The sequence below is a fragment of the Phlebotomus papatasi genome, chromosome 4, assembly GCF_024763615.1.
Source record: "Phlebotomus papatasi isolate M1 chromosome 4, Ppap_2.1, whole genome shotgun sequence".
Lineage (NCBI taxonomy): Eukaryota > Metazoa > Arthropoda > Insecta > Diptera > Psychodidae > Phlebotomus > Phlebotomus papatasi.
Window position 1 is genome coordinate 4,376,064 of NC_077225.1, and position 15,818 is coordinate 4,391,881.

At 40.8% G+C, this 15,818-nt stretch overlaps 1 protein-coding gene across 1 annotated transcript; it reads left to right on the plus strand.

Moving 5' to 3' along the window:
- The first annotated feature begins 9,031 nt into the window (after positions 1 to 9,031).
- Positions 9,032 to 15,456, plus strand: LOC129808566 (uncharacterized). Its single transcript, XM_055858345.1, has 3 exons — positions 9,032 to 10,214; positions 12,002 to 13,179; positions 13,273 to 15,456. Exons 1-3 carry the CDS (start codon positions 9,032 to 9,034, stop codon positions 15,454 to 15,456), a joined length of 4,545 nt encoding a protein of 1,514 aa, XP_055714320.1.
- The last annotated feature ends 362 nt before the right edge of the window (positions 15,457 to 15,818 follow it).

Genomic DNA, 15,818 nt, shown 5'->3' on the forward strand with positions numbered 1-15,818 from the left:
AATTTGGGTAAGTTAGTTCGATAGAATGTATTGACATTGTGGGGGGTCACCGAAGACCGGAAGTTGATATCTCTTACCGTTTAGCAGCTAGAATTTTGCAAAGTTGAAAAAAAAGTCGATTGTGAAAACTACTCTCTCTTGGAGTTCGAGCAGTTAAAATTATGTTTGCGATAGTTACTCTCACGAAAATTCATAGATATTCATATGAAGTCAGAAAAAAGGGGTGGCAAAGCGTCCGAGGCTTTGCGAGCTGCTCGAACTCCCGAGAAAGTGCTCTGCCCTATATACCCTTTCGCAAGCATTCTGATGTATAGAAAATTATTGTCGAATTAAATTTGACTATAAATCACCACAAAACCATCTTGAAGTTGAAAATTGTTCAAGAAGAGGGCTTCACAAAATCATTAATCTTTTAATTAATTAATTGAACAAATCGGGTGAAAATTAAGCTTCAACCTTGAATAATTCAAGATGGCGATTTTTTTGGTGATAGGTGTCTAAGGACGAAATGTTCAGATGGACTACCTCCATAACATATCCAAAAATGAAGGAAATCGTCAGGGCCAATTTTTTTTTTAAATTAGAAAAACCTCATTTTTTGCCTATTTTTGGGGGATAGGGAGCGTATGAAGGGGGATGGAGTAAAACCAAACAGATTACTTTCACGATAATGTCATTTGAGGTGGGGTCACCGAAGACCGGAAGTTGATATCTCTTACCGTTGATTTTTTAAATGGGTCAAAAGACTGAAAATTGCGAAAAACTGTTTTTTTTTTTTAAATAGGACTAATACCGTTACTTTCCCGATCCATCACCGGTTGTGACCGATGCAGTCGGGTTTAGAATTAAAAGATCTTTCAAAAATGTCCAAATTTGTCCAAATCCGTTGAAAATTAGGCCCTCCAGGCTGGTTGACCTTTGACCTTGAATAATTCAAGATGGCGATTTTTCCCGTAATAGGTGACTCAGGACGAAATGTTCAGCTAGACTACCTCCATAACATATCCAAAAATGAAGGAAATCGTCAGTGCCAATTACTTTAAAATTAGAAAAACAAATTTTTTTGCCTATTTTTGGGGGATAGGGAGCTTATGAAGTGGTGGGGGGGGGGTAATTTGGGTAAGTTAGTTCGATAGAATGTATTGACATTGTGGGGGGTCACCGAAGACCAAAAGTTGATATCTCTTACCGTTTAAATTCTACATGGGTGAAAAGACTGAAAAAGTGCGAAAAACAGTATTTTTAAAATAAATATATTACCGTTACTTTCCCGATCCATCACCGGTTGTGACCGATGCAGTCGGGTTCAGAATTAAAAGATCTTTCAAAAATGTCCAAATTTGTCGAAATCCGTTGAAAATTCGGCCCTCTAGGGTAGTTGACCTTTGACCTTGAATAATTCAAGATGGCGATTTTTCCGGTGATAGGTGTCTAAGGACGAAATGTTCAGCTGGACTACCTCCATAACATACCCAAAAATGAAGGAAATCGTCAGGGCCAATTTTTTTTTTTTAAATTAGAAAAACCTAATTTTTTGCCTATTTTTGGGGGATAGGGAGCGTATGAAGGGGGAGGGGGTAAAAACAAAAAAAATTACGTTCAAGATAATGTCGTTTGAGGTGGGGTCACCGAAGACCGGAAGTTGATATCTCTTACCGTTGATTTTTTAAATGGGTCAAAAGACTGAAAATTGCGAAAAACTGTTTTTTTTTTTATTAGGACTATTACCGTTACTTTCCCGATCCATCACCGATTGTGACCGATGTAGTCGGGTTCAGAATTAAAAGATCTTTCAAAAATGTCCAAATTTGTCCAAATCTGTTGAAAATTAGGCCCTCCAGGCTGGTTTACCTTTGACCTTGAATAATTCAAGATGGCGATTTTTCCGGTGATAGGTGTCTAAGGACGATATTTTCAGCTGGACTACCTCCATAACATATCCAAAAATGAAGGAAATCGTCAGGGCCAATTTTTTTTTTTAATTAGAAAAACCTCATTTTTTGCCTATTTTTGGGGGATAGGGAGCGCATGAAGGGGGAGGGGATGAAAACAAAAAACCACGTTCGAGATAATGTCATTTGAGGAGGGGTCACCGAAGACCGGAAGTTGATATCTCTTACCGTTGATTTTTTAAATGTGTCAAAAGACTGAAAATTGCGAAAAACTGTTTTTTTTTAAATAGGACTATTACCGTTACTTTCCCGATCCATCACCGATTGTGACCGATGTAGTCGGGTTCAGAATTAAAAGATCTTTCAAAAATGTCCAAATTTGTCCAAATCCGTTGAAAATTAGGCCCTCCAGGCTGGTTTACCTTTGACCTTGAATAATTCAAGATGGCAATTTTTCCGGTGATAGGTGTCTAAGGACGAAATGTTCAGCTGGACTACCTCCATAACATATCCAAAAATGAAGAGAATCGTCAGTGCCAATTTTTTTTAAAATTAGAAAAACAAAATTTTTTGCCTATTTTTGGGGGATAGGGAGCGCAGGAAGGGGTGGGGGGTAATTTGGGTAAGTTAGTTCGATAGAATGTATTGACATTGTGGGGGATCACCGAAGACCGGAAGTCAATATCTCTTACCGTTTAGCAGCTAGAATTTTGCAAATTTGAAAAAAAAGTCGATTGTGAAAACTGCTCTCTCTTGGAGTTCGAGCAGTTAAAATTATTGCCTGTCCGCAAGTGAAAGAAACCTGTACTTGAACAGATTTATTTTTTTTTTAATTTAAATATAGTAATCTGTACTTGAACAGATTTTTTTTTAAAATTGAAATAGAGAAAAAATGGCACATTTTTATGAGTTTCACATCACGTTTCGTGTTCTAAAACAAGAATTTTTAAAAACTCTATTTTCTAAAATTTCTAAATCTAAGGAATTGAAACTCTGGTAATTTATTCTTCTTAAGTTATACAATTATACGAAAAGATTTTATTTTTCTAATTCCGAGACCCACGTAATCCATTAAAGGGTTAAATTAATTGTGTATTCAATTTTGTTTTCTATATTTACTTTTTCCCTGTCCTAGTATGAAATAACTTCTAACATGAAGCATGAATATTTCTTTAGTATCTTAATTGTTTAGCAAAAATTTTTAGAAAGCGGAAAAGAACAAATTTTGACTTAGAAAACTCACAAAGAATACGTAAAAATACGAAAATAGTGCTGTAAATTAAACATTAAAATCTTGAATTCTTGTAAAATGAGACATAAAGAAACGTATGTTAATTTTTTTCTAGTTCATTTTTTTATCTTTATATATATATAACTAAATAAATAGTAGTAAATAAGTTCTGGAGCTTTTGGAGTTTTTTCCAAAATGTTGAAAAACGAAAATCAGAAATTCATAAAAATCGTCGCTGGCGTATTTAACGTATTTAATGAATTTTTACAAAATTACCACAAAAATTGCGATTAATTGTACTATGCTCCTCTTCCTCGAGATCAAACTATGTAGTCCTCCTACCCTATGACTTTTTCACACGTTTCGTAGATAAATTTTTAAAATTATCCAATATTATCCAACACTGCCCCACGATGGCACCACCGTCACCCCGAAATGTCATTCTTTTACTTTGTGCCTTTGGAACACATGTGCTTTGCGATTTTGTGCCCAAAATGGACAAAGAAATCCGCAAATTAAAAAAGAAAATTCGTCAAATGGAGCGCAAGATGACCTCCAAGAAGAGAGAAAAGAAGAAAAAGCACCACGGTAAGTAAATAATCAGATTTTTTGATATCTTTGTAGATGGACCGAAGTGAGGTTATGGTTGTGTGTGAGAGGTTGTTAAACACCTCATTGTGAGTTATTACTCACTTTGTTTAAGTTGTTACTTAAACAATGCGCGTAGACAAGGCTCAGGATGTCGTCCCTCAACCCTCGGATTGAGCCTGACGCGATTTTTCGTGTCAATAAGCGAGTTGTTACTTGCTGTCTCCGGTAGGCTCGAGTGGTACTCGAGTTGTGCTTGTGGCCAAATTGGTGTCCGTGTACACCTTTATCTGAGTTGTTACTCAGAAATGCACATTTCCGGGAGAGAGTTGTACTCTCTCACGCGCACATCACACACAAAAACATCCTGGCCACGATCCTGCAGCATCGATAGATCGACACGTAACAACCTCTTGGTTTCTTTCTTTAAACTTAGGGAGAAGCAGGAGCACAAGCTCCACAAGAGCTGAGAGGAGTCCTAGGAGAGGCAGATGCCATTCCAGACAGGGCAGAAGCCATTCCGGACGAGGCAGAAGCCATTCCGGACGATTCAGAAGCCATTCAGAACAAGACAGAAGTCTTTCCGGGAGTGACAAAAGTCCTATAAAGTGTCACAAACGTCAAAGAACTGCACAATCAGTTTCTTCAAGCTCTCAATCTCCGGAAAAGCGCCGCAGATGCGACGTGTTTGAAGAATCCCAAGACTCAGGTGAGTCTATGAGGGAAGAATCACCAGATGGTGAGTTTGAAGTCCTTTCGCCAATTACTCAAAAGGAGAACCCTTCTCCAAATAACCCATCTGCTGATGAGAAAGGAAGTGGAAATTTGGAAGCTCCGTCTGCTGAGGACATTGTGGAGGTTTTGGGTAAACGCCTGTATGAGGAAAAATGTTCTGCACCAGAAGTACTTCCGGATTTGGTATTCAGATGGGATGAAATTCTTGCAAAGGGAATTCCAGCAGATACTCTCAAGGAAATTTTGGCAAAATACCCTCCACCGAAGAATTGTCCTCGTTTTCAACCACCTAAGCTTAATCTAGTGGTGAAAACTGTTATGACAGAACAGGTGATTGAGAGAGACAGTCGTATAGCGCAAAGGCAGGAAAAAATTTCCGCTACATTGTCAGCGATTGCGAAAGTGCTTTCAATACTATTAAGCACCAAAGAAATTCCTATGTGGAAATCTTTAGCCGAAAATCTATCAGACGCTAGTAAGATTTTGGCTGACCTTCAACATGATGAAGCTGTCATCCGGAGGAGCCTCATAACCGCAAATATTAATGAATCTATGAGAGAAACTCTAAAAGATTCTCAAATTGGGGAATTTCTCTTCGGATCTGACTTGGAGGATGCTGTAAAGAACACGAAGGCTCTTCAGACAGCATCAAAAGACCTCAAAAAGATCTCGAATCGCACGACATCAAAAAACGCCAAGGCCCCGCAGCGAGCACAGTTTCAGAAGAACTCCAGTGTGTCGACAGGCGGGGCAAAGAAGCAGTTCAACACCAACAAATGGAAGAAGCAGAATCAACGCAGTCAGCAGACCAGCATATCCAACAGGAAGAAGGAAGGATACTCATCGAACCAGAGACGCCGGTATTAGAACCGGTGGGTAAAATAGCCGGGCGGCTCAAACATTTTACTAAGTCTTGGTGTAAAATTACCTCTGATAGAGTAATAGTCTCATGGGTCAATGGTTATAAAATTCCGTTTTGCACAGAAGTGCATCAACTTTCCCCACCAGTAGAACCCAAATGGTCAAAGAAAGAATTTAGCGATATGAATTATGCAATGGCAGAGTTAAAATCGAAGAGTGCAATCGAGACTTGTTCACCTGAAGAAGGACAATTTTTATCAAGAATATTTCTTGTTCCAAAACCTGACGGGTCGCAACGTTTCATTATCAATCTTAAAGAATTAAATCAGTTCATCAATCCACCACATTTTAAAATGGAAGATGGACGAACTGTAACGAAACTTCTTTCGCAAAATTGCTACATGGCATCTCTAGATTTAAAAGATGCCTATTATCTTATTCCAATTGACCCATTGTATCGTAAATTCTTGCGTTTTTATTTCAATGGCCAATTATACCAATTCACATGTTTGCCATTTGGGCTATGCACAGCCCCTTATTTGTTTACAAAAATTATGAAGCCTGTGGCTCATTATTTGTGTCAATTAGGAGTCTCCTTAGTAATATACATTGATGATCTACTTATTATAGGAGATTCGTTTGCAAAATGTGAGGCAAATGTCAAGTTAACAGAACAGATTTTAATCAAACTTGGTTTTATTGTTAATTACAAGAAAAGCCAGTTGATTCCAACGCAATATTGCAAATTCCTGGGAGCATTTTACAATTCACGTAGAATGACCGTGGAATTGCCTAAAGAAAAACGTGAAAAAATTATAACGTTAACAGAAAAATTCAAGAAAAATGAAAATTATACCATACAAGAGTTTTCAGAAACACTTGGTTTCTTGGTATCATGCTGCCATGCAGTTAAATGAGGACCTTATTGCAAAAATCCTGTATCTTTTGTGTCAGAGCAAAAAAACTGTCAAAAAATCTTACGAGCAAAAAACGGCCACAGTTTTTTAACGAGCTAAAAACCATTTATCAATCATTTCTCGCAGTATAATTGAATTAGAATTTGCAAGAAAAAGCAATTTCATGATCTACGAACATAAGACGTCCTTCTCATCATTATTTTAGACATCCCCAAATCTTCTTTATCCACAAGATGACCATCCCTGGAAAAGCTCTGGACATGGTATTATCCTACTTTTCCTCATTTTTCCTCCAGATATGATCAGTTTTGAGCCCATCCATATGATGACTATACCCAGAATTGTTCCGGATATGGAATTCCCTAGCTTTTTCGCCATCTCTCTTCCAGAAATGGTCAGATCTGAGTCCATCCACATGGGGACCATCTCCAGCACTGTTCCGGATATGGAATTCCCTAGCTTTTTCGCCATCTCTCTTCCAGAAATGGTCAGATCTGAGTCCATCCACATGGGGACCATCTCCAGCACTGTTCCGGATATGGAATTCCCTAGCTTTTTCGCCATCTCTCATCCTGAAATGGTCAGATCTGAGTCCATCCACATGGGGACCATCTCCAGCACTGTTCCGGATATGGAATTCCCTAGCTTTTTCGCCATCTCTCTTCCAGAAATGGTCAGATCTGAGTCCATCCACATGGGGACCATCTCCAGCACTGTTCCGGATATGGAATTCCCTAGCTTTTTCGCCATCTCTCTTCCTGAAATAGTCAGATCTGAGTCCATCCACATGGGGACCATCTCCAGCACTGTTCCGGATATGGAATTCCCTAGATTTTTCGCCATCTCTCTTCCAGAAATGGTCAGATCTGAGTCCATCCACATGGTGATCATCTCCAGCACTGTTCCGGATATGGAATTCCCTAGCTTTTTCGGCATCTCTCTTCCTGAAATGGTCAGATCTGAGTCCATCCACATGGGGACCATCTCCAGCACTGTTCCGGATATAGAATTCTTTAGCTTTTTCGCCATCTCTCTTCCTGAAATGGTTCGATCTGAGTCCATCCACATGGTGACCATTCCCAAAAAATCTTCTTTATCCACAAGATGACCATCCCTGGAAAAGCTCTGGACATGGTATTATCCTACTTTTCCTCATTTTTCCTCCAGATATGATCAGTTTTGAGCCCATCCATATGATGACTATCCCCAGCATTGTTCCGGATATGGAATTCCCTAGCTTTTTCGCCATCTCTCTTCCAGAAATGGTCAGATCTGAGTCCATCCACATGGGGATCATCTCCAGCACTGTTCCGGATATAGAATTCTAAGATTTTCTTGCATATTATGCCCAAAACACTTCAGATACCTTTTGTGGTCAGAGGATTTCTGGAGCTTCCTCCAGAAATCCCAGATCTTCTGGGATTTCCTTGTATATTATGCCCAAAACACTTCAGATACCTTTTGTGGTCAGAGGATTTCTGGAGCTTCCTCCAGAAATCCCAGACCTTCCGGGATTTCCTTGTATATTATGCCCAAAACACTTCAGATACCTTTTGTGGTCAGAGGATTTCTGGAGCTTCCTCCAGAAATCCCAGATCTTCTGTGATTTTCTTGCACGTTATGCCCAAAACAATTCAGATACCTTTTGTGGTCAGAGGATTTCTGGAGCTCCCTCCAGGAAATCCCAGACCTTCCGGGATTTCCTTGTATATTATGCCCAAAAGACTTCAGATACCTTTTGTGGTCAGAGGATTTCTGGAGCTTCCTCCAGAAATCCCAGATCTTCTGGGATTTCCTTGTATATTATGCCCAAAACACTTCAGATACCTTTTGTGGTCAGAGGATTTCTGGAGCTTCCTCCAGAAATCCCAGATCTTCTGTGATTTTCTTGCATATTATGCCCAAAACAATTCAGATACCTTTTGTGGTCAGAGGATTTCTGGAGCTTCCTCCAGGAAATCCCAGACCTTCCGGGATTTCCTTGTATATTATGCCCAAAACACTTCAGATACCTTTTGTGGTCAGAGGATTTCTGGAGCTTCCTCCAGAAATCCCAGATCTTCTGTGATTTTCTTGCACGTTATGCCCAAAACAATTCAGATACCTTTTGTGGTCAGAGGATTTCTGGAGCTCCCTCCAGGAAATCCCAGACCTTCCGGGATTTCCTTGTATATTATGCCCAAAAGACTTCAGATACCTTTTGTGGTCAGAGGATTTCTGGAGCTTCCTCCAGAAATCCCAGATCTTCTGGGATTTCCTTGTATATTATGCCCAAAACACTTCAGATACCTTTTGTGGTCAGAGGATTTCTGGAGCTTCCTCCAGAAATCCCAGATCTTCTGGGATTTTCTTGTATATTATGCCCAAAACACTTCAGATACCTTTTGTGGTCAGAGGATTTCTGGACATTCCTCCAGGAAATCCCAGATCTTCTGGGATTTCCTTGCATATTATGTCCAAAACACTTCAGATACCTTTTGTGGTCAGAGGATTTCTGAAGCTTCCTCCTGGAAATTATAGATCTTAGCACAGTTCAAGTTAAAAGAAGGTTCTAAATGGATTTAAAGTTATAGGCCTTGTTGTGGAAACTGGCCGCTGTGTGGCGTTCGGGAAACAGTGGGAAAAATATTATTAGAGTTTTGGAGGGAACAGGTGTGGTGAATTCAGAACTGTCAAGTGAATGAAAAAGGTGACGCACATTGTGAAATTCGAGAATAAAGTAAGAGAGTTTTTTTGGAAATTGGAAAAGGTTTTCATTTTGAGTACAACAAAATTTGGCGCCCAACGTGTGCCGGGCTGTTTGAAAAATGAATCGTGAGTCCACACGTCTTGGCCAGGACGGTGGGAGTGAGACCAGAGCAAACCTCATTTTGAGGTTAGAAAAGACAAAACTTGAGATGGAGAGTCTCCGAGCGGCTGAACGTGAAATCAAGAGGCAAATTCAAGTCGAGGATATGGAGGAAGGAGAGTGCAGCTCACAGGAAGAAGAAATTCTGCCCGAATATCCATCTGAGCAGAAATATGTTGAAAGTACTTCCTTCCGGGAACTATCTACGATGCTCACGGAACAGAGCAAGAGTATGGCCCAGGCTATGTCAAGGCAGACGGGTCTAAAAGATCTACCCAAGTTCTCGGGGGATCCAGATGAATGGAGAATTTTTCTGGCACAGTATCGACGCTCCACCTCTATCTGTGGATATGATTCCACCGAAAATGTGGCAAGACTTGAGAAAAGTCTCACCGGAGAAGCCAGAGATGCAGTAAAAGCGCTTCTGACATCACCAGCAAGCGCAGATGAAATCATCCAGGTCTTATCCAGACGATTTGGGAACACTAGACAGATGTTACTGCGGCTGATCGACCAGGCCAAGAATATTGACGGACCAAAAGATGACAACCCCTTGAGTGTTGCAAAATTTGCCACAGCCGTGCACAACATCGCTGTGTCCCTGGAGCAGCTCGATGGGGGGCGATACTTAACATCAGTGAGTGTGGTAGATGACCTTGAGAGAAAGCTCACGCCCATAATGCGAATGCTGTGGTCTGAAGCGGTTTATAAAAGGACGAATTACACTGTGAAGGAGCTCTCCCTTTGGCTGCAGCAGAGGGCCGAGGCGGCTCTTTCCATTGCCCCAATAAACACCACTAAATCTACTCGCTCAAATACCATCGCTCTTAAGGAACGCAAGAAGTCAAGTGTGCGTTCCGTCCTTTCTGTAGTCAGTCAGGGCGAAGAGAACACAAAGCGGGGATGTGCAAATTGTCAGGAGGATCACTACACAACAGTGTGCCCAAAATTGAGGGAGCTAACTCCCGAAGGAAGATTCGTACGTGTAAGAGAGTTGAAGCTGTGCCTCAGTTGCCTCGGGAGAAATCACAGAATTGTCAATTGCTTCAGACGACGTCCGTGTGGTATTGAAGGATGTAAAAGGCAACACCATCGACTTCTTCATCAGAAAGTGGAGAAACCAGAAGAAAAGAAAGTAGAAGGTAACTAGTTCAATTTAAGGTTTTGAAATTTTTCCAGATATACGTTATGATTCATACAAATGTGAAATTTTCGTGAAAGTTTCTTGAGTGAATTGGAAAAGTTAATAATGTTCTTTAATATATTGAGTATGAATTCACTAGCCAAAATTTTGCTTGAAACTGAGAAATAACATTGAAAGAAGAGAAAATTTGATAAAGATATATTATTGATGGAGGGATGAAAATGTAGGAAAAATTGTGGGAGATGCAATGAAGTGAAAATAATGAAATAAAGCATAAAAGAAATGGAAATATAACAAAGATTACTAAAATTTCAAACTTAAAAAAGGCAGTAAAATTATGGTTTCTAAAGGAAGAAATAAATAAATATAAATGTGAGGCATTGGTTGTTAGCCACACAGAATATATAAGTTTGATTGGGAAAAATGGGAAACCTTTTCCGGCAATTAGAGGAAGTGGTAACCTATTTTTCAATTAACCTAGAACTTAAAGAAGGTCCTGCACACAATGTGTGTCATGATCATTGGCACTGTGGTGGTGTCGGATCCGTAGAGGAAGTTGACTGGCCTTTTCCGGTAATAATTGCAGAGGAAGTAGCTTGTCATTTTCCGACGGAGAGTATACCAAAGCAAGTCAAGCATTTTAAAATGTTTGACTATTGGCACTGTGGTAGTGTCAGATCTGTAGAGGAAGTTGATGAGCCTTTTCCGGCACCTACTGCAGAGGAAGTGGATTATCATTTTCCGACAGATAGTAACCAAAGAAAGTCACAAACACTTTAAGTGTTGCGACTATTGACACTGTGGTAGTGTCAGATTCGTAGAGGAAGTTAACTGGTCTTTTCCGGCAACTCTTGCAGAGGAAGTGACTCAGTATTTTCCGACGGATTTAGGAACCAAGGCAAGTCGTAAATGCTACCAAGCGTTATGGCTATCGACACTGCGGGTGTCAGGTCCGTAGAGGAAACATACTAGCCTTTCCGGAAAGTTAAAAAAAAAGAGAGAGAAAACAAGGCTTAGTATTTTCTAACGGACAGTGAATAAAAGAGAAGTACATGACATTACCTAGATATCAATGCAGTAGTAGATAAAAAAGAAAGAAAATGTTGGTAATATGTCATGTAATGAGAATTGTGAATGATTAGACATTTAGAAACGGTTGTTATAGTCATTTCAGATGAGTCATCAGGGTCTGTGACGAATGCCTTACGGCATAACTACTTTGAAAGACTATACGCAACTGCAAACCGCACAGACAGAGGAATAGTTATGCTTAGAGTTGCCCCTGTAACATTGAGAAACAATCTATCGGGAGAAACTATGAATACTCTAGCCTTGTTAGACTCTGGAGCCACTGTGACATTGATAGAGAGCGCGACCGCGCAAAAATTGAATCTTGAAGGTTGAGTCTAATAAGTTTAATTATGTTTTCCTTCTTTGTAACTGTATTGATAAATAATTTGTTAGGTCGTGAAACGGAAATCAATTTACAATGGCTGGATAGTAATACCAGGCAAAGAAGTACTACAAAGGCAGTGACGTTTGATATCAAAGGATGGAGATCCAAAGATAAATGGTTTAACATTCCTCAGTGTTACACCATTGATCAGTGAGAGTTGCCACAAGTTCACGTTCATCGTGAAGAATTGATACAAAGATTCCCTTATTTGGCAAAGGTCGAATTTAAGTCTATTTTTGGGGATCGTCCTAAAATACTCATTGGGGAGGACAATGCAGGAATTACTGCATCCAAACAATTAATTCACGATTCGCTAAACAACCCAGTAGCTTCTTTGACGAATCTTGGCTGGATTATTAGCGGATCAACGGGCGAAACTTGTAAAAGGAAACGTTCTGTTGATGTAGTAGGTCATGCGTGTCAAGAATTGATAGAGCTTATCAAGCAGCACTACCAATTTGAGGACATTAAGATGAAAACTGAGAATTCCTTTTCTTTAAACAAAGATGAAAAGAAAGCACTAGAGATTCTGGAATCAGTCACAAGACTAGTTGGGAAACGGTTCGAAACGGGTCTCCTCTGGAAAACCCCGAAGCCTGAAATGCCAGATTCCAGATCTGCTGCTTGGCTAAGACTTCAGCAAGTAGAGGCAAAGATGGATAAAGACCCAAAATTCAGAGATCAATACTCTGCAAAAATCCAAGATTATTTGTCAAAGGGTTACCTGGTCCCACTGGATGAACATGAGAAGGGTATGCCGAAAGAAAATGTGTGGTATCTGCCTCACTTTGGGGTGACAAACCCTAACAAACCAGGGAAGATACGTCTAGTTTTAGATGCAGCAGCAGAAGTGAACTCCATATCTTTAAATAATAGTCTTCTAAGTGGGCCAAATCTGACTATATCATTGACCGGGCTACTCATGCGATTTCGAATTGGTCAACATGGATTCGTTGGAGATATAAAGGAGATGTTTCATCAAGTACGAATCTTGCCAGAAGATCAGAATTATCAAAGGATACTGTGGCGAGGAAACTCTCGTGACACGTTTCCAGTTGAATATAAAATGACTGTCATGATTTTTGGTGCAACGTGTAGCCCAGCAGTAGCCTCATATGTAAAAAACAAGAACGCAGAGGAATATGCTGAAGAATTCCCAGAAGCCACCCGAGAGATAGTAGAGAATCACTATGTAGATGACTACTTAGGCAGTGCTGATGACGAAACCTCCGCGATAAAACTGATTAAAGATGTGGTTCACGTTCACAAGATGGGAGGGTTTCAGATAAGGAACTTCGTAAGTTCCTCACCCGTGATTATCAATGGACTTCCACCCGATCTACGGCTTCCGAAATTGAGTGTAGATTTAGATTTCGATAGTAAATTTGAGAAAGTCCTCGGGGTATGGTGGGAGCCTCTTACGGACGTTTTTTCATTCCGTAATCGAGAAAGTGTGGATACAGAGAATTTGCCTACCAAACGTCAAGCCTTGAAAACACTAATGAAGGTATATGACCCTGTCGGTTTCGTAGCACAGTTTATCATAAGAGGCAGGATTATATTCCAACGTATTTGAAGATTTGGAACGGATCGGGATCAGCAACTTCCAGCTGAACTATGTCAGCAATGGAAAGCGTGGGTTGCACAATTAATCCATTTAAGTGATGTCGAAATTCCAAGATGCTATGCTCCATTGGAGTACAGGCAGGGCCGTGTAGAACTACATATCTTTACGGATGCCAGTGAAGATGCGTATGCAGCTGTAGCCTATTTTCGTTTCGTAAATTGCATTAAAATTCATGTTTCTCTAGTAACGGCAAAAGCAAAGGTTGCACCACTCAAATCAGCATCAATCCCTCGTTTGGAACTTGAAGGTGCAGTACTCGGATGTAGACTTATGCAGGTGATTCAAGATGAAACCAAAATTGAAATCGACAGAAAGGTGTTTTGGACGGATTCAGTTGTCGTGCTGAATTGGATTAGAGCGGATTCTCGAAGCTATAAGCCCTTTGTGGGAAACCGGGTCGGAGAGATACAAGAGGTTACTAATCCTGACGAGTGGAAATGGGTACCAACTGACCTCAATGTGGCAGATATTGCTACAAGGGATACAGGAAATACCGACTTCTCTCCAGAGTCAACATGGTACAGTGGTCCTGAATTTCTGTACAAAAGTGAGAGCGAATGGCCACAACAAAGAGAGTCATCAGAGTTTGTAGCTGCCACCATCAAACATAGTTGGGAACCCGTGATTGATAGCAAAAACTATATGCGTTGGAGTCACATACATAGAGTGATGACATACGTGTATCGATTCCAGCGAGCTTGTAGGGAGAAATGGAGAACAAACGGTCATTCCCAACTGGGAAGCTCAGTCATCTTGAGTGCCACAGATTGGGAAGGAGGGCTTAGGTATTTACTGCTCCATTCGCAGAGAGAAAGTTTTGGAATGAGCATGAGCTCTGAGTCAAGGACAGGCGAACTTCAACTTCTAAACGTTCCTAGAGGAAGTCCATTGTACAAGTTCAATCCTGCCATAGACTCGTGTGGTATAATGAGAGCATCAGGCCGTTTGAATAACATGCCCCTGGTGAGGGAGGATTTTAAAAACCCAATCCTGCTTCACGCGGATAATCGTATTGTTCAGCTGCTGCTTGAAGATTTTCATGTTCGTCTGGGGCACTGGAGAGCGGACTTTGTACTTGCTGAGCTCCGTCAGCGATATGAAATCATCAAGGGACGTGCTACTCTTAAACGTCTACAGAGAGGATGCAAGACATGCCAAGTATCGAAAGCCAAACCGCAGATTCCCCTTATGGGGCAACTGCCTTCCGAACGTTTGAGTATGCATGTCGTTCCGTTTACTAACACAGGATGCGATATGTTTGGACCGTTATACGTCAAGAGTGGAAGAAGCGAGGTTAAAAGATACGGTATGATCTTCACGTGCATGACGACACGCGCCATTCATTTGGAGTTATGTTGTTCCCTTAGCACGGATTCCTGTTTGTTGGCTCTCAGAAGATTTTTCGGACGAAGAGCAAATCCTGCAAAGATCATATCGGACAACGGAACTAACTTTCGAGGTGCAGCTAGAGAATTGAAGGAAGCAGCAGCATCTTTGGATCACGCCAAGGTCAAAGCAAAACTCGCTAAGATGAATATTGAATGGGACTTCAACCCACCCTACTCGCCTCACATGGGCGGCTGCTGGGAAAGATTAATAGGACCTGTGAAGCGGGCATTGAAGCAATCTGTTGAGATTACTAAACATCCACCAACTGAAGAGGTCTTGCACACTCTTCTTGTCGAAGCAGAACACCTAGTCAACAGTCGTCCACTTCTTGAGTTGACGGATTCTGGTGAAGTAATGACTCCAAACCATTTCCTCATACATCGGCAATCTGGACTCACTCCTGGGAGGATCTTTGAAGATCAGGATTTAATCCTCCGCAAAGAATGGAGAAAGTCTCAGCGCCTCGCCGATCACTTTTGGCAAATATGGCGAAAACATTATGCTCCAACCTTGACTCACAGACCTAAGTGGAGAGAATCTGGTCAACCAATTATTGAAGGAGATAGAGTGGTCGTCATGGAACCCAATACAAAACGCAATCAATGGATATTTGGACGAGTCATTAAAGCGATCCCAGCGATGGACGGACATGCTCGAACCGCAACGATTCGACTAGAAGACGGAAGTGAGTGTGTACGTCCGGTGACTCGCCTTGCTGTGATTAGGCCACCTCCAGTCGTTATGGATGATGACGGAATTGGGGAATAGCTCCCCAATCCGGGTGGGAGGATGTTGTGGAAACTGGCCGCTGTGTGGCGTTTGGGAAACAGTGGGAAAAATATTATTAGAGTTTTGGAGGGAACAGGTGTGGTGAATTCAGAACTGTCAAGTGAATGAAAAAGGTGACGCACATTGTGAAATTCGAGAATAAAGTAAGAGAGTTTTTTTGGAAATTGGAAAAGGTTTTCATTTTGAGTACAACAGGCCTCCTTCACTCATAGTTTTTCTCATAGTTAGATAATCGACTTTAAAGATTTTCAAACACTTTCGTGCATTTCTCGTCCATTTTTCCTCATTTCCGAGTTAAATTCGGCACATCTCAAGCCTGAAGAAGGCACTAAACAAATGCA